Source organism: Balearica regulorum, chromosome W, assembly GCF_011004875.1.
Source record: "Balearica regulorum gibbericeps isolate bBalReg1 chromosome W, bBalReg1.pri, whole genome shotgun sequence".
Classification (NCBI taxonomy): Eukaryota; Metazoa; Chordata; class Aves; order Gruiformes; family Gruidae; genus Balearica; species Balearica regulorum.
The window spans coordinates 17,169,075-17,192,591 of NC_046219.1; the positions used below are offsets into that span (position 1 = coordinate 17,169,075).

The 23,517-nt window shown below is 39.6% G+C and overlaps 2 protein-coding genes across 3 annotated transcripts in view; both read left to right on the forward strand.

Annotated features, from left to right (window-relative positions):
• The window catches only part of LOC142599146 (rapamycin-insensitive companion of mTOR-like), a 127,015-nt gene extending 116,809 nt beyond the window's left edge, over positions 1-10,206 (forward strand). For both annotated transcript variants that reach the window (XM_075738845.1, XM_075738846.1), the window contains 4 exons: positions 5,493-5,645; positions 6,424-6,547; positions 7,461-7,599; positions 7,759-10,206. In XM_075738845.1, the coding sequence (XP_075594960.1) occupies positions 5,493-5,645; positions 6,424-6,547; positions 7,461-7,599; positions 7,759-7,833 (491 nt within the window). In that variant the 3' untranslated portion in view covers positions 7,834-10,206. The remainder of the gene's footprint in view (positions 1-5,492; positions 5,646-6,423; positions 6,548-7,460; positions 7,600-7,758) is intronic.
• A 6,692-nt stretch (positions 10,207-16,898) lies between these two features.
• LOC142599310 (rapamycin-insensitive companion of mTOR-like) overlaps positions 16,899-23,517 on the forward strand; it is a 54,134-nt gene continuing 47,515 nt past the window's right edge. The window contains exons 1-2 of the mRNA XM_075739181.1: positions 16,899-16,938; positions 18,828-18,925. Of these exons, the coding sequence (XP_075595296.1) occupies positions 16,899-16,938; positions 18,828-18,925 (138 nt within the window). The remainder of the gene's footprint in view (positions 16,939-18,827; positions 18,926-23,517) is intronic.

Here is a 23,517-nt window from a genome sequence, read left to right on the forward strand (position 1 = left end):
CATTCTTTCGAGTTGGGAAAGCCTCCACCCAGCCCGAAAGCTGATCAATGATCACAAGTAAATAAGCATATCCCATAGCCCTAGGCATCTCCGTGCAGTCAAATTGTAGTTTTTGAAAAGGATATGTTGCTGGAGGTCGCTTTCCTGCTGGTGCCTTGATTTTCAAAGAGGCATACTGTTTGCACAGTCGACACCCTTCGCAAACTCTCTTAGCAGCATAAATCCCTGGTGCTGCCCACAGTCTCTGTACTCTCAAAGCTATATTCTCAGGTCCACCATGGGTTTTCTCATGGTGCCATCGCGCGATCGGTATTAAATACCTTTTTGGGAGTAATGGTTTCCCCCCTAGAGTCCATTGTCCATTCTGCTGCTCAGCTCCCAGCTTCTCCCAGAGCTGGCTGTCTTCCTCAGGAAGTTCCTCATACAGCTTTTGTGTGTCTGGCAATTCCCGGTCAAACTCTCCTTGATGGGTCAGTGTCATTGCAAAGATGACTTGTCGGGCTGCCGCTTTTGCAGCCTGGTCCGCGAGCTCGTTCCCTTTTGCCAATTGATTCTCTTGGTTGGTGTGTGCTTTAATATATATCACTGTTAGTTCGGATGGTAATTGGATCGCCTCCAAAAGTTCTTTAATCTGCTGTCCATGGGCGATCGTTTTACCTGCTGATGTGAGAAATCCCCTTTCTTTCCACAGCATTCCTGTAGCATGACAAACTCCAAACGCATACTTAGAGTCAGTATACAAATTAACCCGTATTCCAATCGCATATTGTGCAGCTTTCGTGAGGGCGACGATCTCTGTGCCTTGAGCACCTAGAGTGGGAGGCAAAGGTCCTGCTAACAATACCTTAGTTTCCGTGGTAACAGCAAACCCAGTACATTTCCATCCTTCTTCATAATAGGAGGAGCCGTCGGTAAACAAGTTCATATCTGGGTTATCCAAAGGCTGATCTCGTAGGTCGTCTCGTGGTTTGCTCGTCATTTTGATCACCTGTTCACAATCATGTTCATCCTTTTCTCCATCCGTGGGCAGTGGCATTAAGGTGGCAGGATTCAAAGTGTTACATCTTTCCAATCTTAAATTGTCAGCAAGCAGAAGTATTAGTTCATATTTATGTGCTCTTTGTGGAGAAAGTGCTTTCTTGGCATATTGCTTCAATAATATTTCAACTTCATGTGGCACGCAGACTACTAGGGGATGTCCCAAGACTATGTTCCGGCTTTTTTCCACTAACTCAGCAGCAGTAGCCACAGCTCTTATGCAAAACGGAGTTCCTCTTGCTACTGAATCTAATGTGCAAGAATAATAGGCTATAGGTCTTTCATGTGGCCCTAAAGTTTGAACTAAAACTCCATTTGCTGTTCCTTTGTTTTCTGTGCAATAAAGTTTAAAGGGTTTAGAATAGTCTGGAAGCCCCAAAGCTGGAGCTTGCATTAATGCTCCCTTTAATGCACGAAAGGCTTTTTCTCGTTCAGGACCCCAAGCTATTGGTTCCACTTCCTCATTTTTCATTGCCTCATTAAGAGGTTTCGCTATTTCACTGAATCCAGGAATCCATGGCCTACAATATCTTACTTGTCCTAAAAATCCCCTTGTTTCTTTGTTACTGGTCTGGGAATTTCTTGTATAGCTCTTACCCATTCTGGATCTACTTCTCTCCTCCCTGGTTTAAGAATAAACCCCAGATACTTTACCTGTTGTTGACAGAGTTGCAGTTTGGATAGAGATGCACGGTGACCATTTTTTGCAAGTTGGATGCACAAATATTCAGTATCCCGCATACAATCTTCAGCCGTATGGCTTGCTAGTAACAAATCATCAACATATTGAATCAAGACAGAACCCCCAGGAAATTTTAAGTCTCTTAGATCGTTTCTGAGAATTTGAGAAAAGATGGTTGGTGAACTAGTAAACCCTTGTGGCAAGCATGTCCAAGTCAACTGTTTTCCTTGCCAAGTGAAGGCAAAAATCAATTGACTTTCTTCACCAATAGGTATACTGAAAAATGCTCCTGTTAAATCCAAAACAGTAAAATATTGTGCCCATACAGGTATTTGGGTAAGAATTAAATTTGGGTCAGGGACAACAGGGTGTGGGGAAATTACATGCTCATTTACTGGACGGAGATCTTGAACAAATCTATATTCTGGATCCCCATCTTTATCTAATCGATGTTTACTTACTGGCAAGATTGGAGTATTATATGGACTTTGACATTCCTTGAGTATTCCTTTTTCTAAGAAAACTGCAATCTGTTTTTGAATACTTGGGATAGCCTCATCTGCAATTGGGTACTGTTTAATTGATGGAGGTGACCCTCCTTTTGTTTTAATTATTACCGGTTCTGCAGATAACAATAATCCTATATCATCACCAGAGCTGCTCCATAGTTCCCGGGGAACTGCTTCAAGTCCTTTTGGAATTTTAAAAGCCGATTCTTCTTCTTGTGGAATTTGCACAATTTCTGATCCCATGATTATTAACTTGATTCCAGCTGGAGCAAGGAGTATTTGAGTACCAAATTCCTGCAAAAGATCACATCCTAGCAAAGACACAGGTGAATTTGGAGATATCACAAATCTTCCCCATACCATTTTCTCTGCAATGATAATTGGAAGTGGGGTTGAAATAGATTTTATTTCTTGTCCAACAACCCCTCTTATAAGTACCTTCTCTTTAGAAATCAATGTTTGTGGGAGTGCGTAATTCAAAAGGGACAAAGTTGCTCCTGTGTCTACTAAAAATTCAACAAAAAGTCCGTTTACCTTTGCAGTAATTTGTCCGTACTCGTTTACCTTCACTCCTTCATTCGACATTTTCGCAGTCCTTCGGTAAGCATGGAATTCAGCTCATTAATTTTCTATTGTGAGTGAGGGCGCGGTGGATATGGTGGATTTGATCCTCGTCCAGCACTTACTGGGCGGAGTGGGCACTCTCGCTGGATATGTCCTATATTCCCACAATAAAAACACTCTAAAGTATTAGGATTAGATTGGTTAAGAGAAGAAAGAAAGGGAGCCCTTCCCCCATGTCCCCTTCCTCTTGGAGTTCCCCTTGAAATTCCTCTGCCCCTTCCTCTTGATTGATAATTCTGTGTAATTGCTGCAGCCAACAAACTAATTTCTCTCTCTTTTTCCTGTCGCTCTCGTTTCCTTTCCTGTTTATTTCTCTCGTTCTCTCTCTTTTGTTTTTCTTCATCTCTACCATCAAAAACAAAAGCAGCAATACTCAGTATTTTAGTCAGGGTTTCCCCTTGCCACCCAGGCATGTGCTTTTTAAAATACTTATTTATATCAGGAGAAGACTGCTCCACAAATACACTAATAGCCAATGGTTCTTGAAAATTTTCTCTAGTCATTCCCCCGTATTTCAACAAGGTAGTTTTCTATCTTATCCAATAATCACTGGGGTGTTCATCAGGTTTTTGTCTGCATTCAAGGACCTTTGTCCAATTTGTAACTCTTTCGCCACATTGCCGTATGGCCTCCAATAATTGTCCGATGGCTGCCCGATAAGCTTGCATTCCATCGGTTGTGGCTAAATTCCAATTGGGGTCCTCAGTGGGCCAGGGATTTAATCCTTGACCCCTCTGAGCAATTTCTCGGTCCTTTTGAAAAATTTTATCTCGCTCATCCATCTGGAATAGTTCTCTTAACAAAGTTTTCATGTCACTCCAATTAGGTGTATAATCAGTGACTATTCCAGATAGCATTTGCGCACATTTTTCTGCATCATCTCTTAATCTTGGCATTTTGCTTTGCCACATAATCAAATCACCTTGTTTCCAAGGTTCGTGGCGCATCACAGCAGTCACTGCAGGAACTTCAGGAGGAGCTCCTGGTCCTGCTCTGGGATTTGGGATGTAATCCAATTTCATGGGAAACATCCCTGCTTGGGGAAGGTCAGTTCCCTCGGCCTCAGGGGCAGAGGGAAGTGGGCTTACCCGTGGTTTAGATGGCTTACGTCTTTGACAAGACCAATCATACCAAATATACCAATAATCAATATTTTGACTTGCAGTATCTTCTAAAATAGTCCTTAAAAACTTTAACTTATGGGGCTTAAAAGTTCCTTTGGGAGGCCAAATATCCATAGGTCCTCCCCCTCGAGATCGAGTTAGGAATGGCCATTCCTCCTGACACAACACAATCAGTCTTTTCTTTTGCAAAGTCTGTGCCCCATAAACCTTATTCCAATTTTCCAAAACCTCAGCAAGGGGCGTCCCCCTTTCAACGCTGGGTGTATTTCCCATTTCTTACTTCTTTTCCTCTTACCAAATCTTTTAGCAAGTTTAAACACAAGAGTACTCCCAGTGTCGTCTGGAAAGACCCGTGTCCAAGTCTCTTAGGTGAACTCACCTATTTTTGCCGGCAACGAGCGTTGGTCATGGGTTTGTCCAGAGAATTAACTGGTGCTCCTTCCTCTTGCGTCCTAGGGTCCCACCTGGGTTGCCATCTGTTAAAGAAAAATTCTACCAGATGTGAGTTACCCTAGGTATGCTTTATTGCAGCGCTGGATGCACGGGGGAAACAGCTCCACCAAACGTGCATGCCAGGTGATCACCAACATACAGGTTATATAGAATCAAAACATACATATTCATTATTTTTCCGAGAAAAGGCAGTCCTATGATAATCATTTCTTGGAATCCATTTCCATATTCTCCTCCCCATCAGGCATGCTCAGTGATTTGAGTTGGTGGTCCTCAGGGGTCTCTGGTGGTCGTCAGTGGTCGCACACCCGTGTCCGCTGGATGACCCTCTTCTTGCAGGCATGCGCAGTATCCTTGCTGTGGATACACTTGTCCATTACAATTTACTTCATAAGATTAATATTCCCGGGCCTATTGTCCGGTTGGGTAGGGACTGTACAAGGAACGTAGCAGCATTGTACATTGCCATGGTCAGTTAGCTATTAACTTGATTACAAACCCCTTTCCCACGATTATAGGCTTTAAAACAGTTCTAGGCCTTAAGCAGCTTTCTAGTTAATATAAGTTTTCTTATAGCTAAGCTTCTATATTTTTACACTTTACATCCAAAATGCCAAAGGCTATGCATAGTGAAACCTCCCAGAAGAATCTTACTTGTCACATCTTTCTGTTGATGAAGTCAGAGCCCTTTCTGCAAGACCTGTGGTAATTGTATGAACAAAAAGCTTCTGTATATGCAAGAGCATCTTTATTATGTTATTGATATATTCATGCTCTATTTTACATAAGAGCTCTACATGTGATTACAGTTTTTTAGGCTTCTGTCAGTGCTTGAGTTGATTATTTTCACTCAAGTATTATAAGATATTAAAAAAAAAAAGTTATTTTTAGATGATTTGTTCAAAATCAAACATCTAGTTTCTAGCTGGTTCATATGCTGATAGTTACCGTACATAGTGTATCAGTGTTTTGCATGCTTAACATTGTTTAAAAAAAAAAAAAAAAAAATCTGAAGTGAGGAAAAGTGTGAATAACAAAGATGTAACATCTTGTTTCTTCAAGATTTTTCAGACGTTCCATATACTGACTGGTGTGGGCAGACCATACACAATCACTTAGATGTGCATTCCTCCAAATTCTCTGGAATTTCAAGCTGTAGTGATGCAGTATCCCATGGTTCAGCTAGCAGCACCAAGAGTACAGAGCTTGTACTAGGTAAGTTTGAAAGCCTTATGATTATTAGAGACTATAACTCTTAAAGTATTTTTAGGTATTGTGGAAAAATAATATTTTATTTATATATACTGCAACGAAGTAATGTTCTTTATTTAAAAAAACTCAACAAACAACCAACAACAAAAAAACCCTCTTTGGATGCCCTAATCATTATCCAGGAAGGTAATTGCATTATCAATGACTATGGCAGATGGCATATTTTCAAACTGTTCTGCTTTAGCTATATGGCATTTTTGCAGGTAATGTAAATGTAACTCTGTATCCGATGTTACAATCGAATTGATTGCCTTTTTACCCCACAGTGTTGTTTAAAAAAAAATCTTAAACAAAAAAAACCCTAAATTCCTGTAAAGAGAAAGACATTTCTTTTTTAGACTTGTGGTTTACATTTTGAATTATCATAATTCCTTATGAAATAGCCGAGTGCTAAATTCACCAGCATCTAATACAAACAGAGCAGGTAATCACCGTTTGCAACATAATTTAGTGATAGAAACTGCACTGTAATTGAATCTCACAGATTTTTCTAAATGTCACACAGTATTTATGAAATGCTAGTTTACCTTTTTTAAATATCTCCATGTTAAAATTAATGAAAATAATATTTTTGTTTTAATGGGAATATTTGTTGGTAGTTCACAATACATACATAAATACATACTCGTGTGTGTGTGATGCTAAAACAGACTTATGTGGCATAAGATTAGCACAAAGACTATTCTGCTTAAACTCCATACTGTTGAATTTGTTTTTCCAGGAGTAAAATCAATTCCAGATGATACACCAGTGTGCAGAATACTTCTGCGGAAAGAAGTCTTACGTTTAGTAATCAATTTGAGTAGTTCAGTAGGAACTAAGGGCCATGAAACTGGCCTCCTGACGTAAGTTAAATACATTTCAGATGTTTTAGCAACATTTAGTTGTATGTATTTTCTAAGATCTCCGAGATAGTGATTCACCTTATTTCTGACTTCTCAAAAAATTGTCAAGCAGGTATTATTGTGGGTTACTGGGGATGATTGAACGTAATGTAAAAGCTAAGCAAAGAATTTTCCTTTTAATATGTTTCTTACTCTTCCCCATTATTTTTCAAATCAGTAATTCAACTGTAGTAATGTTTCATTGCATACTATATGTCATGCATTTTTTAAAAAGAAATGATAATTCTTTTGTTATTTGTGCCAAATAATATATATCAGATAACCAGAATAACAATGTGAAAGTAACTTCTTGAGAAACACAAATCTACTTTAAGCAAGAGTACAACTACTGAAATTAATTTATAGAAAAACTCATGTTAAAATATAGGAATATAAATTCAGGGACCACACGTTATAATAAAAAAAGTCAGTTTCTGGGCTAGTGATGTTGGAAACTGACATACGACTGCTAAAAGAAAACACAGAAATGCTCATTTTAGTTTTAAAAATGCTTACAGGTCATTAAGTTAGCTTTTTCATATTTTTTTATTACTGCTGTACATGTGGATGCCTATTCTTTCATATATTGTTCTCTTTCTACATCTATTTTAAGACTAGGTGATCTCAGAGATTCTGTACAACTTGCAAATTATATATTGTTTCATCTCATTAATATGGATTTCTTCCAGTTTGGTACAAAATAATGCTTTCTGTTCTGATTTTCTTGCTTCATCAGATCCAGAATGTATAATACCTATTACTGAAGAGTTCTACTTTTGTTAATGATGACAATCAAAATTTAATTGAACAGTTTTTAAAAATATGATGGAAATCTGTTCAAGACTTTTAAAATTTTGTTTTTCCTGTTGATCAGAATTAAGGAGAAATATCCCCAAGCATTTGATGACATATGCCTTTACTCTGAGGTGTCCTACTTGTTAGCACATTGTACATTTCGACTTCCATCTCGAAGGTTCATTCAGGAGCTATTTCAAGATGTACAGTTCTTACAAGTAAGTAGAGAGTTCAGATGCATTGAATGCACCAAAATGTGCCAGCTGGGTGCAGGTTTCATGTTCTGAATGCTTTCAGATATGTCTTAAAACACTTTATGATGTCTTTCTAGTAATGTCTCTAACAACATTAATACTTCATCTATCTTTTTCTTTTAGATGCATGAAGAAGCAGAGGCTGTTTTAGCAACACCAACAAAACAGCCAGTAATCGATACATCAGCCGAATCCTGATGTCTGTCTCATGCAGTGCATTGCATATAGACTTTCTCAAATCCTCAGACAACCTTGGATTGACTGGATAAAAAAAAGCTTTGGAGCATCATTTTCTAGACAGTTCCAGAAGCCACTGGTACATGAAGACTGAACTGAAAACTTTTTCTTCCTTAACCAATTACTACCCCAGTCTTTTGAGCCCTCTGAGGAGTTATTAAACATTACCATAGTTTTAATAATAGTAATTACCAGTATATGCAAGAGCCGAGCACTGAACACCTCCACAAGTTTTCATTTCATTTCTACCATAAATTAAAAAATAAAAAATTTAAAAAAGGACAACACTGAGACATCTTTTATGGTTGACTTCCAATTCTGTTCCAGAGAAGCAGAATGATGCCTTGCTTTTTAGCCCCTGGATACCAGGAAGCAGAGAAATGAGAGTGCATTCCATTGCCAGCAATGGGGAGCCATGCTGTAATCATGGACACCAGAGGATTGTTAGCCCTTCTCTGTTGGTTTTTGTACTGTTTATAACACTACTTGGGGGTTTGTAACTTCAAACAGAAAGAAAAGCCTCTGTGAATCTGAGATTTCCTTTAAGTTATTTTCATATTACTATATTTGTAAGTAATTTTATTAGCAGTTGCTCCAATTTCATTATGCTTATGTACATGTATCTTATCTGAACCAGTTAAGGATTTTCACTACAGTTTGATTTAAACATAACAAATCATTTAAACTTAAAATGCTGAAATCAGATTGTTTTCCCTGAATGATATGCATGTGTTTGCAGTTTCTATATTCATGCTCATATAGTATGAATGTTGGTCTTACTCTTAACTAAAATCCTTTTAAAAGCATGATTTGTATCAGATAAATGAATACTGTATAAACTAAAATTAAAGGCATTTAATCATTGCTGCTTTTGTGAGAAGACATAATATAAGCATTTTCCAAGTTCCATGGAAACAGCCTTTTATAAAATCAATGATTTGATTTGAATTTTAAATGGATTAGTGATCAAGCATCAGATAGTACTAATAATTGTAGTGAAAAGCCTTAAGTAGCAAATTTTGAAGCAAGAATAATTATAATTTTATATTGATATTTGAGACTTCTTGCAAAAGTTACATGATACAGTGACTGTTAATGACTGAAATAGTTGTGTCTATCATGTTACTAGTGAGGTTTCTAAATTAATGAGCGCAAACTTAAAAATAAAAGTAAGAATTCCCATCACTTTTATCATGGATCTGAAGATTCAGAAGCCTTTATATGAAGGTAATATATTTATATGCAAATATATATACAGTAGCATGGCCGCCTTTGTTAGAATGCTTGTAATAGAAGGGATTACCCTTTGATTTTGATATAGGTGAATAATTCAGCTGGACTGTACTAAGGTAGAACGTATTTTTATCCATTCACTTTTATGATTTTTTTATAATTGTTAGATTAATACTTAAGATAAGTGAAATTTATCCTGATGCTCATAACCCTGTTCTTACTAGCTGTGCTACTGGAGAATTCAATAAGTAGTCCTGTGAACAGTAAAACATGATTCCTAGTGAAATGTAGAATTTATTTGCTCTTATTGGAAATTTCATCTTGCCACATAAGCACTGCTTTGCAGCTATCACTTCACTGAGTTCTTATGTGCACTGCATACCATCAGGTTCTGGTAAAGCAGATCTCTAAGTTGCTGCTCATAGTCAAATTTAGTTCCTGAGATTATATTTTCATGAGTTCCCACTGAAAGAAGGAGCAAAAGAAACTGATTCAATTTTTTTATGGTCAGTGACACAAATAATATCTATGTGTCAAGGCATGTTTGAAATGCTCTGAAAACCATACCACATCAGTAACTATTGGACTTCTCTGGTCATAAGAAATAAATGCTTCTGTAAAACCAAAATGTCAATCATAGTAGACCAAATAGTGGTATAAACTCCAAAGGAAATAATTTCTCCCAAAAATGAGGCTAGCATATCTCCTAGAGTAGTTTCAAACACTACCTCAGTTAGGGTAGAGTATAAGAGATTTGTTTTAATAACTAGATGGGGCTACATCAAACAACTCCATATTATTTTTCTGCAGTTAAAGCAAAATAAACAAATTTTATCACCTGTATTTAAAAACAAAACCACCTTTGTTCATTTGTTACCAGTTTAATCCATAGCACTTTCTATATTAAGTGCCATAGGAAGGCCTCTGATTATAAAAAAGTAAGCAAAAGCGATATCAAAATACTTTTGAAAGATTCTTCATCCTGAAATGCTTATGTATTCTGAAGTACTCTCTTCTGTGGGGATCCATGACAACAGAAACTTGACTTATGAATTATTGCTGCAAATTCAGTTATAAAACATATTTATTTTTTTCCTGAAAGTGTATGAGTGTCAGTCGACTTCAACAAGTATGCATCAAGGATGTAAAGTCTGTACTGTACATAACATACAACATTTCTAGAATTAATTTACATATTTACACATTATGCTCACATGACTAATTGGCAAATGAAGGGATACTGTTGAAGGAATTTGATATTGGCTTAGTTATAAACTGTGAATTTCTAATTCTATCAAATTCTTTTTTAAAATATTCCTTTCAAAGTTTTTATTTTGGGGTTTTATTTGCTTCATGATAAAACTTCAAAATAAAACAGTAGTAAATAAAAATTGTGCTTATATTAACCCTAACAAAGAATCCCCAACTGCTTTGTATTTTTTGCAATCATTACTATTTGTGATACTGTCGAACAAATGGTAAAGCATTATAGCATTCATTTACACTATACACAAATACAATTTGGTTGCTGTGGCAAAGAAAACTCCTGAATGATTAAACATGATAACACAAAATACTCAGACTGCTCTGAGGCAAAAACCTTTGTGGGAAGGAGAGGCTGGCTGTCAAACCACATTTAGTCTACTAAATTAGCTGGCTAATTTTCTTAGTCTGCTTTTACAGTCAGTGGAAAGGGATAGCCCTTTCTAAAGGGCAGAGAGCTAACTAAAGGGCTTCCAATTACTTCCCTGAGGGCCTGTTTCTCTCCACTGAGTAGGGAGGAGGGCAAAGCTGGGTGTTGGGAGTGCCCTTTTAGAGAGAGAGACCTTTTCAGCTGTCTGAAATTCAGAGATGCTTCCAGCTGGACATCACTTGGAGCTGGAGATGGTCAGGCTTTGAGGTACCTAACTTGTATGTTGGGCCCTTGGCATGTTGTATTTGAAACAGTTGCTTTTCCTCATCTGACAGTTCTTATTTGACCTATGTACCCTAAATATGCTCTTATTGGGGGGTGGTGGTGTTTTTTCACAAGATACAATGAAATGCTAAAGTATTCAATAGTTTAGGGCACAGTGGCTTGGCACACTGAGGTAAGCTGCCCTTATAAACATTTTAAAAGGTAGTAGCGAGAATACTGCTTGTCTTTTTGTCATTTTATTTCAAAACATATCTAGTGGTCTTGAATGAGAGAGTTGTAATTTGAAGTGAGAAGCTGAAAAAAATCCCAAAACAACCTATAGCACCTTTACTAGGTGCCTGAAGAGAAAGATAGCTATTTGAGAAATAAGTAATAATCAAAGCCTAGTGAGAGATGAAAGAGTTGTTGCTGCTTCTTAGTCTATGTCCTGGTCTTGGTATTTGGCTTTTTGGACTTCAGGAAGCTGGTGTTACCTTGTAAGTGTGAGCTCAAGCTGAGCAATCGCAGCGGAAGAATTCTTGCCAGGCTTTGGAGCGTTTGAGGTTTCTGCTCGCCTCCTGGCAGGGCCACGCAGAAGTCCTGTTATTCGAGGCTTTGCTGTAGAGCCAGTTGAAAGCAAGTCCCATAACTTTTTTTCAGTTACACTTTTTATTATTATGTGCTTATTAAAGGTATACTAGGTGAGAGTAAAATCTAAGAACTGTAAAAGACCTTTAGGAGCATGCTAGAAAACATGTTTGTATTTCCTTAGAAGCCCCTCATCTCCTTGCTTTTTGTTTAACTCCCAATTCTTGTTCCCTGGATCATTTTATTTTCAACAGATTTGTATGTTCAGTAAAGAATGTGGATTTTCTTTGGACTATTTTTGTAACATAGATGGATAACAATGCTACAGCATGCAGGAATTGCACATTTTGCTTGACTTGCTTTGTAAAATACGCTATTTTATTGGACAAATGTAATTTATGCCAAAAGCATAACATGCCATTTTGCCACTGAATAGGGTGTTTTAGCACAAGTCTTTGGGGGGGGAAGGCAGATGTCTTCTAGATTTAATTGAAAAAATGTTCCAATACTGGGCTGTCAGCATCCCTAAAACTGCATTACAAGAGATGATGTAAATTAATCATTCTGAGGAGGAAGGGATCAAGGAAAATTTCAAGACTTATTCTCCCTGTCCCATGTGGTCTCTTTTTTTATTTAGTAACACGCTGCTACATATTTTGAGGTTCTAGTGGTTGTAGGTCACTGAACAGACATTGAAATCTGATTTATATTGTATACCTGTAACATAGAAAGAAAAAGTATTTATATATTTTCAATGAGAATATTGCATTGAGCTGTGTATAATTTAAACAGAGGCTTGTCCCAAAATGGTATTGCCTGTTTTGATTTTTTTTGTGGGGGTGTTTTTCCTTTTTTTTTTTTTTTTTGTATAGTGTGTACAGTTGGGCATTAAAAGCCTCCTGAAGCGTAATCTTATCAAAGGGATGCATTGTTAATAAAATGTACTTAAACTTCTTAAAGTTGTTCTGGTCTCATATGTACCTCTCAGCACTAGAAATGGGTTGGAATTTTATTTATATTTGTAAGTTACTAATTAACTAGAACAACCTGAAGCTTTCCAAATAAACTTTTTTGGTGAAAATATATTTTACATTAATGCTTTGTAAGATGTCTTATAAAAATAGTTTCATAGTTTGTACACCATTTTTATTTTAAAAATTTAGACTACTGATACTGAGAATTAATCATTTTTCATTATGTGATGTTTGCACATTAAGTGTTAGCATTTTGACAACATATGTGAAAGTTGAATTATAAACAATGATAGAAATAAACAGTTTTCGGTTTTGAAATCATTCAGCCATTAATGTAAGACAGATGTCTTTAAAAAAAAATAATATACATGCCCCCCCAATGCAAAAATCCTTTTCTAATCTTTAGTTCTGGTGCCTGGACTGTATCCTTTGACTTTGGCATTGTGCTCCTTGGAATCCTCTGTTTGTGTGCTTTTAAGCACAGGTAGTTTCATGAGAAAGAAGAGCTAACTTCTCGTCACATTGCCAAGCAAACTGTTTCCTTGTTTCAAGATAATGAAATTTCATCAGTGCAAAATCTCCCCAGGAAAAGACCAAGGGAGCTGCCTTCGCCAGAGCTGAGGTGGGAACTCCCACCAGGCCAAAGTGTCTCACCCCACCATCAAGAAGGCACTACTGACTACAATCCCCCACACACACCCCTCCACTTACTCCCTGGACTAAATTACTGCAGAGTGTGGTGTTCAACACTCATAAAGAAAACAAACTTTCAAATTCACTATAGCTCAAAGGAGAGTAACATAAAGGGAGGAAAAGTTTCTCTGGGATGTCTCCATCAAATAGCATCAGCCTGTTCTCTGACGCTATTCTGTGTCAAACTGCACTTCAGCTAAATATGACTGTTGTGGTTTTGCCCCAGTCGGCAGCTAAGTACCACACAGCCACTCGCTAACTCCCCCTGGTGGGATGGGGGAGAGAATCAGAAGAGTGAAAGTGAGAAAACATGGGTTGAGATAAAGACAGTTTAATAGGTAAAGCAAAAACTGCACACACAAGCAAAGCAAAACAAGGAATTCATTCACTGCTTTCCATTGGCAGACTGGCATTTAGTCATCTCTATGTGTGACAGTTACTTGGGAAGACGAATGTCATCACTCTGAATGTCGTCCCCTTCCTCCTCCTTTTCCCAGCTTTATATACTGAGCATGATGTTATATGGTATGGAATATCCCTTTGGTCAGCTGGGGTCAGCTGTCCCGGCTGTGTCCCCTCCCAACTTCTTGTGCACCCCCAGACTACTTGCTGGCAGGGCAGTGTGAGAAGCAGAAAAGGCCTTGACTCTAAGCACTGTTCAACAATAACAAAAACATCCCTGTGTTCTCAACACTGTTTTCAGCACAAATCCAAAACATAGCCCCATACTAGCCACTGTGAAGAAAATTAACTCTATCCCAGCCAAAACCAGCACAGTGACCAGCGATGTTTCCTTACTCCACTGTCTGAAGGCTGAAAGAGAAGACTATACTGCATTATTTTTTTTCCCCACTTCTGAAGTAAATCTGTGCGCAACCTACGCTTGGACACAGCACAGTGTGCATTGACTGGATACCTCTAATCACAATTGGCCATCTGTGTGTTTGTATCTTCATTCGTACCTCACCTTTGTCTGCCTAAAGACTTCTCCCTCTGTTTGCAGTCAATATTTGTCTTAGCCAAAGTCTATGTAAAATTGTGTTGTTTTTTTCCTGTGGCAACACAGCTCATCACCATTACAATAATATCTGTAAGCAACAATATAAAACCTACATGTGTTTCAGTATCAAAACTTGTTTCTGTCTGCAGCTGCTTAGTTTTTAGGAAGTGTGATTAGTTAGTTCAACATAGGAAAGAAGAGTAACTGCATTTTAACAAATTATCTCAGCTGAAGATCAAATTGTAAAAAACACTTAATATTTTTCCCTTTTGAAAATGTTTATTCTGTGCTCTATGTTGAAGTCTTATATTTGTAAAATGTTCCAGACTCAGTTCTTTCATGCATAATTCTTCATCTTGTATTGAACATCATCATAATTAGGCAAAACCAAAGGGTTCCTTGCACGTATGGACATTAATCTGATGAGACTTTCAGATACAATTCCAACTGGTTTACTCCATTACAAATATACAATTTTTAAAAATCAAAATGGAAGATCAAATTCATCGCTGCCCACTGTAGGGATTCTGAGAGTTGTAATAAAAATCTATGGTACTCAATTTGTGTTTTTGCAAATACTGCAAGACAAAAAGTACGGTGTCAAGAAGAATGTCTTTGTTGAGTTTTGAAATCACGGTTAGCAATGCCTTTGATCACTAGCTGAAGGAAGTTTGCTTTGTTTGATTTTTTTAATACATGCAAATGTAGTGTTGGAAGATCTAGCTCATATGCAGCCTGAATATGATGTTCTTCACAAATGAGATTAATATACCTATGCATACTATTGTTTCTGCTTACTTGGTTGTTTGGGGTTTGCTACATAAGTGCGAGGGTTAATGCCAAAAGAAGTTAAGTTCGTGTGCACAAGAGGAGAGACAGTGCCATGATAACACCTCTGCAAACAGCTGTCCTGCTGGAAAAACAAGTGGAAAGAAACTAATTCCCCACATTTCTTTGTTTAGTTTAAGAGGATTTTGTTTAGGATTTCAAAGGGTCATTCTTCCAGGCAGAGAAGGCAGAAGTGTAAGGAGCCAAAGTTACCAGAAATGGGAGTGGCAGCCCACTAACAGGGGCCTGTACTTGTCCTGGTTTTCGGCTAGGATAGAGTTAATTTTCACAAGAAGCTGGGACAGAACACAGCCAGGACAGGTGACCATTGTGTATTACATGCTTTGTATATTCTCTTACAAGTACTATTATTGTTATTTTCCTCTTCCTTTGCTGTCCCAGTAAACTGTCCTTATCCCAACCCACGAGTTTTGCCTTTGTCTTCCGATTCTCCTCCCCATCTCACCAGGGGGAGGGGTGAGCGAGCGGCCTCATGCTTAGCTGCGGGCTGGGGCTAAACCATGACAGTACTATAAAAATCTGGTTTCTGTGTTCTTTCACCCACCAAGTGTAGTTTGAAGACAGGTGAAGTAAAAGCAGGAAGATCATAGGATTTTGGTGCACAGGGTAGCACTCGTAGAGAAGGCAAAGTTCCTTCTAATTGTTCAGTAATGTGCCACATTGAATGCAGGTGACTTCCATGTTGATTTCTTACATCATTTGAGAGAGAGAGAGAGAAAATACAACCCAACCACCACCACCACACCACCCCCCACTGATGTTACTGTTCTGAGGCATACTCCAAAGCCAGGTAATGCTCCATGCACAGCTGTATAATACACACTGGCTAGGGATGGCCAGAGCACATAGTAAGTGCACACAGTAAATACACTCCTTGAGCATGACAACCTACCTGCTTGTTTAACTTGCCCCTCTGCTTTCTGACTTAATTTTTAACCTCTGCAAAATATAATAGTTCTTCACATCAGGCTATGAGGAACTGCTCTGATCTAACCCTCTACATAATATAGGCCACAAAACATTGGCTTGTAAGTCTTACATAATGCCCGTAACTTGTGATGAAACCATAGCACCCATCATTCCAGTGCACAAGTCAGTATTTTTAAACTAATCCTGAAGCAACAGCTTTGCAGCATTAACAGAAGTAGGGCAGTTGGGCTTGTGAAAGCCTTTGTCAAAAAGATAAGTTGTTGTGGTTTCAAAAATTCTTATTTATATTGTGTAACTAACTCAAACACTGGATGGACTCAAGGGAAGAGAGTACATCAAAGCCTCCTCCCTAGACAGTGCACAGCTGTTTGTGAAATATATCTATATCTCAGACTTGCCTTTCTGCCAGCTGTTTCTCTGGGTGATGTGGCAGCATCTTCATTAAAAATATTGAAGTAGTAGTGGTGTTGTCCCAAATCTGGGTTCTCCACCCAGTGTGCATAGAGCAAATCAACACACAGAGTCGAGATATTTGTTTTATTTCAATTCTGCGCAGAATAGGATGACAGACATCTAACACCAGCCAGCACACTGAATGCATCAAGCATTCCTTTTTTATAGCAACAAAATGTAGCTGATGATTGATTGGTGTTCTTAAACTTCCTTATCCACCTTTCACCCACTCTCGTCATACATAGAGAATTGGGCAGAGAGGAACGATATGAAATTCAACAAGGGCAAGTGTAGGGTCCTGCACCTATGGAGGAATAACCCCACGCACCAGTACAGGTTAGGGGTTGACCTGCTGGGAAGCAGCACTGCAGAGAAGGACCTGGGAGTCCTGGTGGACAACAAGTTCAGCATGAACCAGCAATGTGCCCTCGTGGACAGGAGGGCCAATGGTATCCTGGGGTGCATTAAGAAGAGTGTGGCCAGCAGGTTGAGGGAGGTTATCCTCCCCCTCTACTCTGCCCTGGTGAGGCCACATCTGGAGTACTGTGTCCAGTTCTGGGCTCCCCAGTTCAAGAAAGACAGGGAACTACTGGAGAGAGTCCAGTGGAGGGTTACAAGGATGATTAAGGGACTGGAGCATCTCTCTTATGAGGAAAGGCTGAGAGAGCTGGGTCTGTGTAGCCTGGAGAAGAGAAAACTGAGAGGGGATCTCATCAATGCTTATAAATATCTAAAGGGTGGATGTCTAGAGGATGGGGCCAGACTCTCTTCAGTGGTGCCCAGCGAACAGGCTGCTCAGAGAGGTTGTGGAGTCTCCTTCTCTGGAGATATTCAAAACCTGCCTGGACGTGATCCTGCTCTAGCAGGGGGGTTGGACTAGATGATCTCCAGAGGTCCCTACCATTCTGTGATTCTGTGATTGGAGTTTCAGACACTAAATGAATTTCTTTGTCAACTGTAAATTTAAGATATAGATCAAAATCTGCTTTAAAATTAGAGTCTCTCTACTCCATAGGCTTTAGTGTTTATTCTAGAGCTCTAGCATAAATCAAATTGTGGTGGGTTGACCCTGGCTGGAGGCCAGGTGCCCACCAAAGCTGCTCAATCACTCCCCCTCCTCAACTGGACAGGGGAGAGAAAATATAATGAAAGGCTCATGGGTCGAGATAAGGACAGGGAGAGATCACTCAGCAATTACCATCACGGGCAAAACAGACTCAACTTAGAAAAAGAATTCATCTAATTTATTAGCAAGAAAACGGAGTACAGTAATGAGAAATAAAACCAAATCTTAATACACCTCCTCCCACCCCTCCCTTCTTCCTGGGCTCAACTTTACTCCCGAATTCTCTACCTACTCCTCTGAAGCTTCACAGGGGAATGGGGATTGTGGTCAGTTGATCACACATTGTTTCTGCTGCTCCTTCCTCCTCAGGGGGAGGACTCCTCTCATTCTTCCCCCGCTCCAGTGTGGGGTCCCTCCCATGGGAGACAGTCCCCCACGAACTTCTCCAACGTGAGTCTGGCTACAGTTCTTCACGAACTGCTCCAGCGTGGGTCTCTTCCACGAGGTGCAGTCCTTCAGGAACAGACTACTCCCACGTGGGTCCCCCACGGGGTCACAAGTCCTGCCAGCAAACCTGCTCTGGCGTGGGCTCCTCTCTCCATGGGTCCACAGGTCCTGCCAGGAACTTGCTCCAGCACGGGCTTCCCACGGGGTCACAGCCCCCTTTGGGTGCCTCCACTTGCTCCAGCATGGAGTCCTCCATGGGCTGCAGGGGAATCTCTGCTCCCCATTATCCTCCATGGGCTGCAGGGGGACAGCCTGCCTCACCATGGTCTTCACCACGGCCTGCAGGGGAATCTCTGTTCCGGCGCCTGGAGCACCTCCTCCCCCTCCTTCTGCACTGACCTTGGTGTCTGCAGAGTTTCTTATATCTTCTCACTCCTCTCTCTGGCTGCAAAAAATATTGCTGCTTTTTTTTTTTTTTTTGTTCTTCTCCTTAAGTATGTTATCACAGAGACACTACCACCATTGCTGATTGGTTCAGCCTTGGCCAGCAGCAGGTCCATCTTGGAGCCGGCTGGCATTGGCCCTGTTGGACCTAGGGGAAGCATCTAGCAGCTTCTCACAGAAGCCACCCCTGTAGCGCCCCCAGTACCAAAACCTTGCTACGCAAACCCAAAACATAAATTGATGCTTCTTGAGGGAAAATGATCTGCATCCTTAATTAAGACCAGGAGAGTACCTGTTGTAGTGAGGAAACTGTATGTTGAATGCATGTTTTGATTTTTGATTTATTTTTTTTAAACTGTAATAACCTGTTTTCTTTTGCAGAACCCTGTGATAATATGAGAGAAATTCTCCAAAATGTGGCCAAGTTACAAGGCATTTCAAACATGAGAAAACTAGGTCACTTGAATAACTTTACTAAGGTAAGAGCTCAAATGGTGTCAGAACAAGGGATCATATGGGCAAAATATTTTGCATGTACTCTGTCAGGTGTTGACTGGGAGATTAATGAAACAGCTTAGTATCACGGAACAGTACTTGGAATCTGTGTACTGTGGGAGAGGAAAGGAGCAAATTAGGACAAGCAAACATGTGAATGCAGGGTTATGCTGAAGTTTGTCTTCATGTCCTGCTGGCTGAAGTTTTGTAGTATTTTAGTGCTTAGAAGCCTGAATTATATCTCAATTCATGGGTTAAGTTGCACAGCTAGAGCTAAATATTGGTTCCTGCTCCACAGAATTGAATCAAAAATGTGTAATGCCAGACTCTCTGGATGTTAACTGACAAATTATGGTGAGGGAGAGGACTGTATTGATGAGCATGATGTGCAGTGGTTTAGGCACTAATAGAATAGCAACTGTCAACTTTCATTGCAGGTTTCACAGTGAAAAAGATTTAAAGGGACGATTTCTAGAAATTGTCCGTATTGCTGTTTTTTGAGGTGCTTTTTCCAAATATAAGCTTCCAAATCATAGGAATGTGAAAGGTACTTGCCTGAAAGTGACAGATATGTTGGAAGTTGATGATGTGAGCTGACAGGAAGCAAGAATTAAAAACTTACTGTAGAATGAGAGATGGTAGTCTGAAGAAAGAGACCATGAAAGGTGTTAAGGAGGAGAGGAAGTATCTTTTCTTTTTTTTTTTTTTTTTTTTTTTTGGGTAGAGGAGGAGGAACAACACATGGAGAGCAGCAGAGAGGACTGATGGGATGTGAGCAGGTAGTTATGAAAGGGGTGTTTGTTGTAGCATACTGAATGGCTGTGGTTAGACCAGTGTTCCATTTGTCCAGGCAAGGGAAAAGTGCGTTGTAGTTAGTGAGCTAGGAGACATTGGAGCTTCAGTGTGAGTGTTACCCAAATGGATGGATTGATATGCAGAAGGAGCTGGTAAGTTGTACACCTTTCTGATAGAATGCCACAGATAGGGTGGCATACTTGAAGATGAAACCCAAGTTTTTGTGACAGAGGATGAATCCTGCAATCAGCAGTAGCCAAGAAACAAGTTAGTAGTGGGGAAAGTAAGGTTTAAATTGTTGTTGTTGATGAGCTGATAACAAATCATTGAGTAAGATAATCGGGAGGCTGCTTGACAGTTTTGAGACAATCTCAAGTGAAAGAATAAATGCTCAAGGGCAGGTTTGGGGAACCAATAGATACGAGAAGGACAAATGTGCATCATAAACTCCAAAGTAGGAGATTTTTCTTTGGGTCATTGCCTTATTACATCTGTCAGTCTATGTCAGACATCCACTACTGACAAAATACTGCTGCTGTTACTGAGATTCCAAACTGTATTTCAAAAAAGCTCATTTTTCTGCTAGAAAAGACTGATGTGTAGCTGTATTTCCTTTTTGTGCTGACCTGGAAACTTAAAAATGTAGGTGCTTCCAAATTCTCTAGTTGCCTTAAAGAGTTGGATTAGGTTTGCAGATGCATGATTCTAGTGAAAAGTCAATATTTGAAAGTATAGATCTTAAAACAGTGTTGATTTTACTACTACAGATGTTAAGCACCTAGAAATATGGTAAATTAATAAATATGTGTAATGTAATTAAAGGATGAACCAAATTTTTTTTTTACAGTTGATTTTGAAAAATTCAGTAATTATATAATTGAATATTTGAAGAATGTGTTCCTTATACTTACGTAGTGTTAAAATTGGAAAATACATACAAGAACACGAGGAAGGTTTTCATAAATTGAACTTAAGATTGGCAAGAAATTATGAATTTGTGAAAATCAACTTGCTAAAATTAAAAATTACTTTTAAAGACAGAGACTGTAGTTCATAACCTGATTTTGATACTAAATCAGAGTGACCCTGTATAAAGGAATCATCCAGCTCTGTTTAGCATTTGTTATATTTATCACTCTGGAATATCTGTTTTATAAATCTATAACTTGTACATTTGGTTTTGGAAGCTTCCTATTTTTGTTTGAACTGTAAATGCAGTTATGAAAATAGAATAAAAGTTGCAAATTGTATTGCCTCCTTTGTGGTTGGAACAGTTCTGTGGGTTGTTTTTTGGGTTTGTGTGTGTTGGATTTTTTTTTTTGTTTTGGTTGTGTGGTTGGTTTTTTTTCTTTTTTCCATTGCAGTGGTTAAGAATGAAAGCCTGGAACTTGGGGGAGATGGTTTTATTTCCTTTTTGCACTCTGGTCTTCTACCATGAGTTGATATAGTCTCAGTTCCTCCTTCGTGAGATGGGAGTGTGGGGAATATGGTGAGGTTTTGTGACATGTACCAGTCTAACCAGTTGCTCCCCACTGCCCCAAATTTTTCCTTCAAAGATTGGGCAACTCTCACATTTGGAAGAAATAATGTTCTGCTCTTTTGATCAGAGGAAACAAAATGTTTGTATTCATGTGGAAACAAGTAATGTAAGTTAACATGGATTTTCCATGACAGAGATCATGGTAGACATTAAGTTCTGTATTAATTCTGAGACATCTGAGGTATGTTAGGTTCAGATTTATTTCCTTGAAAGAGGACTAGATTTTTAAGGGGGGGTGTGTGTGAAGAGTATCCCCCTATTTATTAAGGAGAAGGAAAGCAATCACCCTTTAAAAAGTACTGAACTAGACTCCAGGATTTTATGCAGAAGTTAATAACTTTATATAAAATTGATTAAAATAATGGTGGTCAGCAGTCAACAGAATTTGTTACTTTATCTGCAAGAATGATACTGTAAGGCAGATATTTTGTTTGACATTTGCATGCCAAAGAGATGTAACTCCGTTTTCATTTGTCTTTCCCTTCAAGAGGAGTTTTAACTAGTGACATTCAAGTCTGCACAGTAACCACGGGTGCTGTGCAAAGTACGCTGTATACGTGATATTTTACAAAAACTTGCATTTCATTCATCAAATTTTTTTTTTCTTATTAGTAAAAATTTTAATGTTATGTTCTTGATGCTCTGGCTGTAGAACATGGGTTATTCTTGCTTAACAGGTGCTGTAGCATCTTAAGTTTTCTGCTCCAAGAAATTAGCATTCCCAGTTCTGATGATACTCAGGCTATGGAAAGTTATGTTTTGTTCTGAATTGGAGCTGTGGCTCATCGGCTGCTCATCACCTAATACCTGAAGCTCCAGTTTTGTGGGCAAAAAGGCTTGTGAGCTGCTCTATCACTGCCCTCATTCACTAGACAGGGGAGAAAAGGTATAACAAAAAGCTTGTGGGTCGAGATAAGGACAGGGAGAGATCACTCACTAATTATCATCACGGGCAAAACAGAGAAGAGGAATGAGAAATAAAATCAAATCTTAAAACACCTCCCCCCACCCCTCCCTTCTTCCCAGGCTCAACTTCACGCCCGGCTTCAACCTCCACCCCCCTCAGCGGCACAGGGGGACGGGGAATGGGGGTTATGGTCAGTTCATCACACGTTGTTTCTGCCGCTTCTTCCTCCTCGGGGGGAGGACTCCTCTCATCGTTCCCCCGCTCCAGCGTGGGGTCCCTCTCACGGGAGACAGTCCTTCACGGCCTTCTCCAACGTGAGTCTCCTCCACAGGGTGCAGACCTTCAGGAGCAGACTGCTCCAGCGTGAGGTCCCCCACGGGGTCACAAGTCCTGCCAGCAAACCTGCTCTGGCGTGGGCTCCTCTCTCTCCATGGGTCCACAGGTCCTGCCAGGAGCTTGCTCCAGTGCAGGCTTCCCATGGGGTTACAGCCTCCTTCGGGTGCCTCCACGTGCTCCGGCATGGGGTCCTCCACTCAATCTCTCCTCATAGGAGAGGTGTTCCAGCCTGCTGATCAACTTTGTGGCCCTCCTCTGGACTTGCTCCAACAAGTCCATGTCTTTCTTGTACTGAGGACTCCAGAGCTGAATGCAGTACTCCAGGCGGGGTCTCACGAGAGCAGAGTAGAGGGGCAGAATCGCCTCCCTCAACCTCCTGGTCATGCTTCCTTTGATGCAGCCCAGAAAGCCAGCCATATCCTGGGCTGCAAGCACACGTTGCTGACTCATGTCCGCTTTTTCCTCCACCGGTACCCCCAAGTCCTTCTCGGCAGGGCTGCTCTCAATCTCTTCGTCCCTCAGCCTGTATTGATACTGGGGGTTGTCCCGACCCAGGTGCAGGACCTTGCGCTTGGCACAGAACACAAACATAGCACAGAGTTTGATATATTTTAATTTTAGAACAAGGGTGTTCACTAGTTGGCACAAACACTTCCTGAATTCCTCACTGAGGAGAAACTGTTAATACCACACTAGCTCAGAACTGAATGTAAAACTGAACCTCTTTTGAAAAGGACAAGGTGCAAAGTTTTTGGAAGTGCTTGGAAAAGTGCTTTGAGATTTAGATGTAATATTAAAGTATTTTATAATTTTTGCTAGGGATAGTAAATGAGATTACTAAGAATTTCTTTGCTGCTCTTGCAAAGGAGAACAGCATCAGCTCTTCTTGCAGAAGACTGTTTTTCTTTTCTCAAGAGGCTAAAGCTGGCATGCACTAGATGATTGCTCCTTTTGAAATTGGATTTTTACATAAAAAGTGTACTTGTAAATCTTCAGTC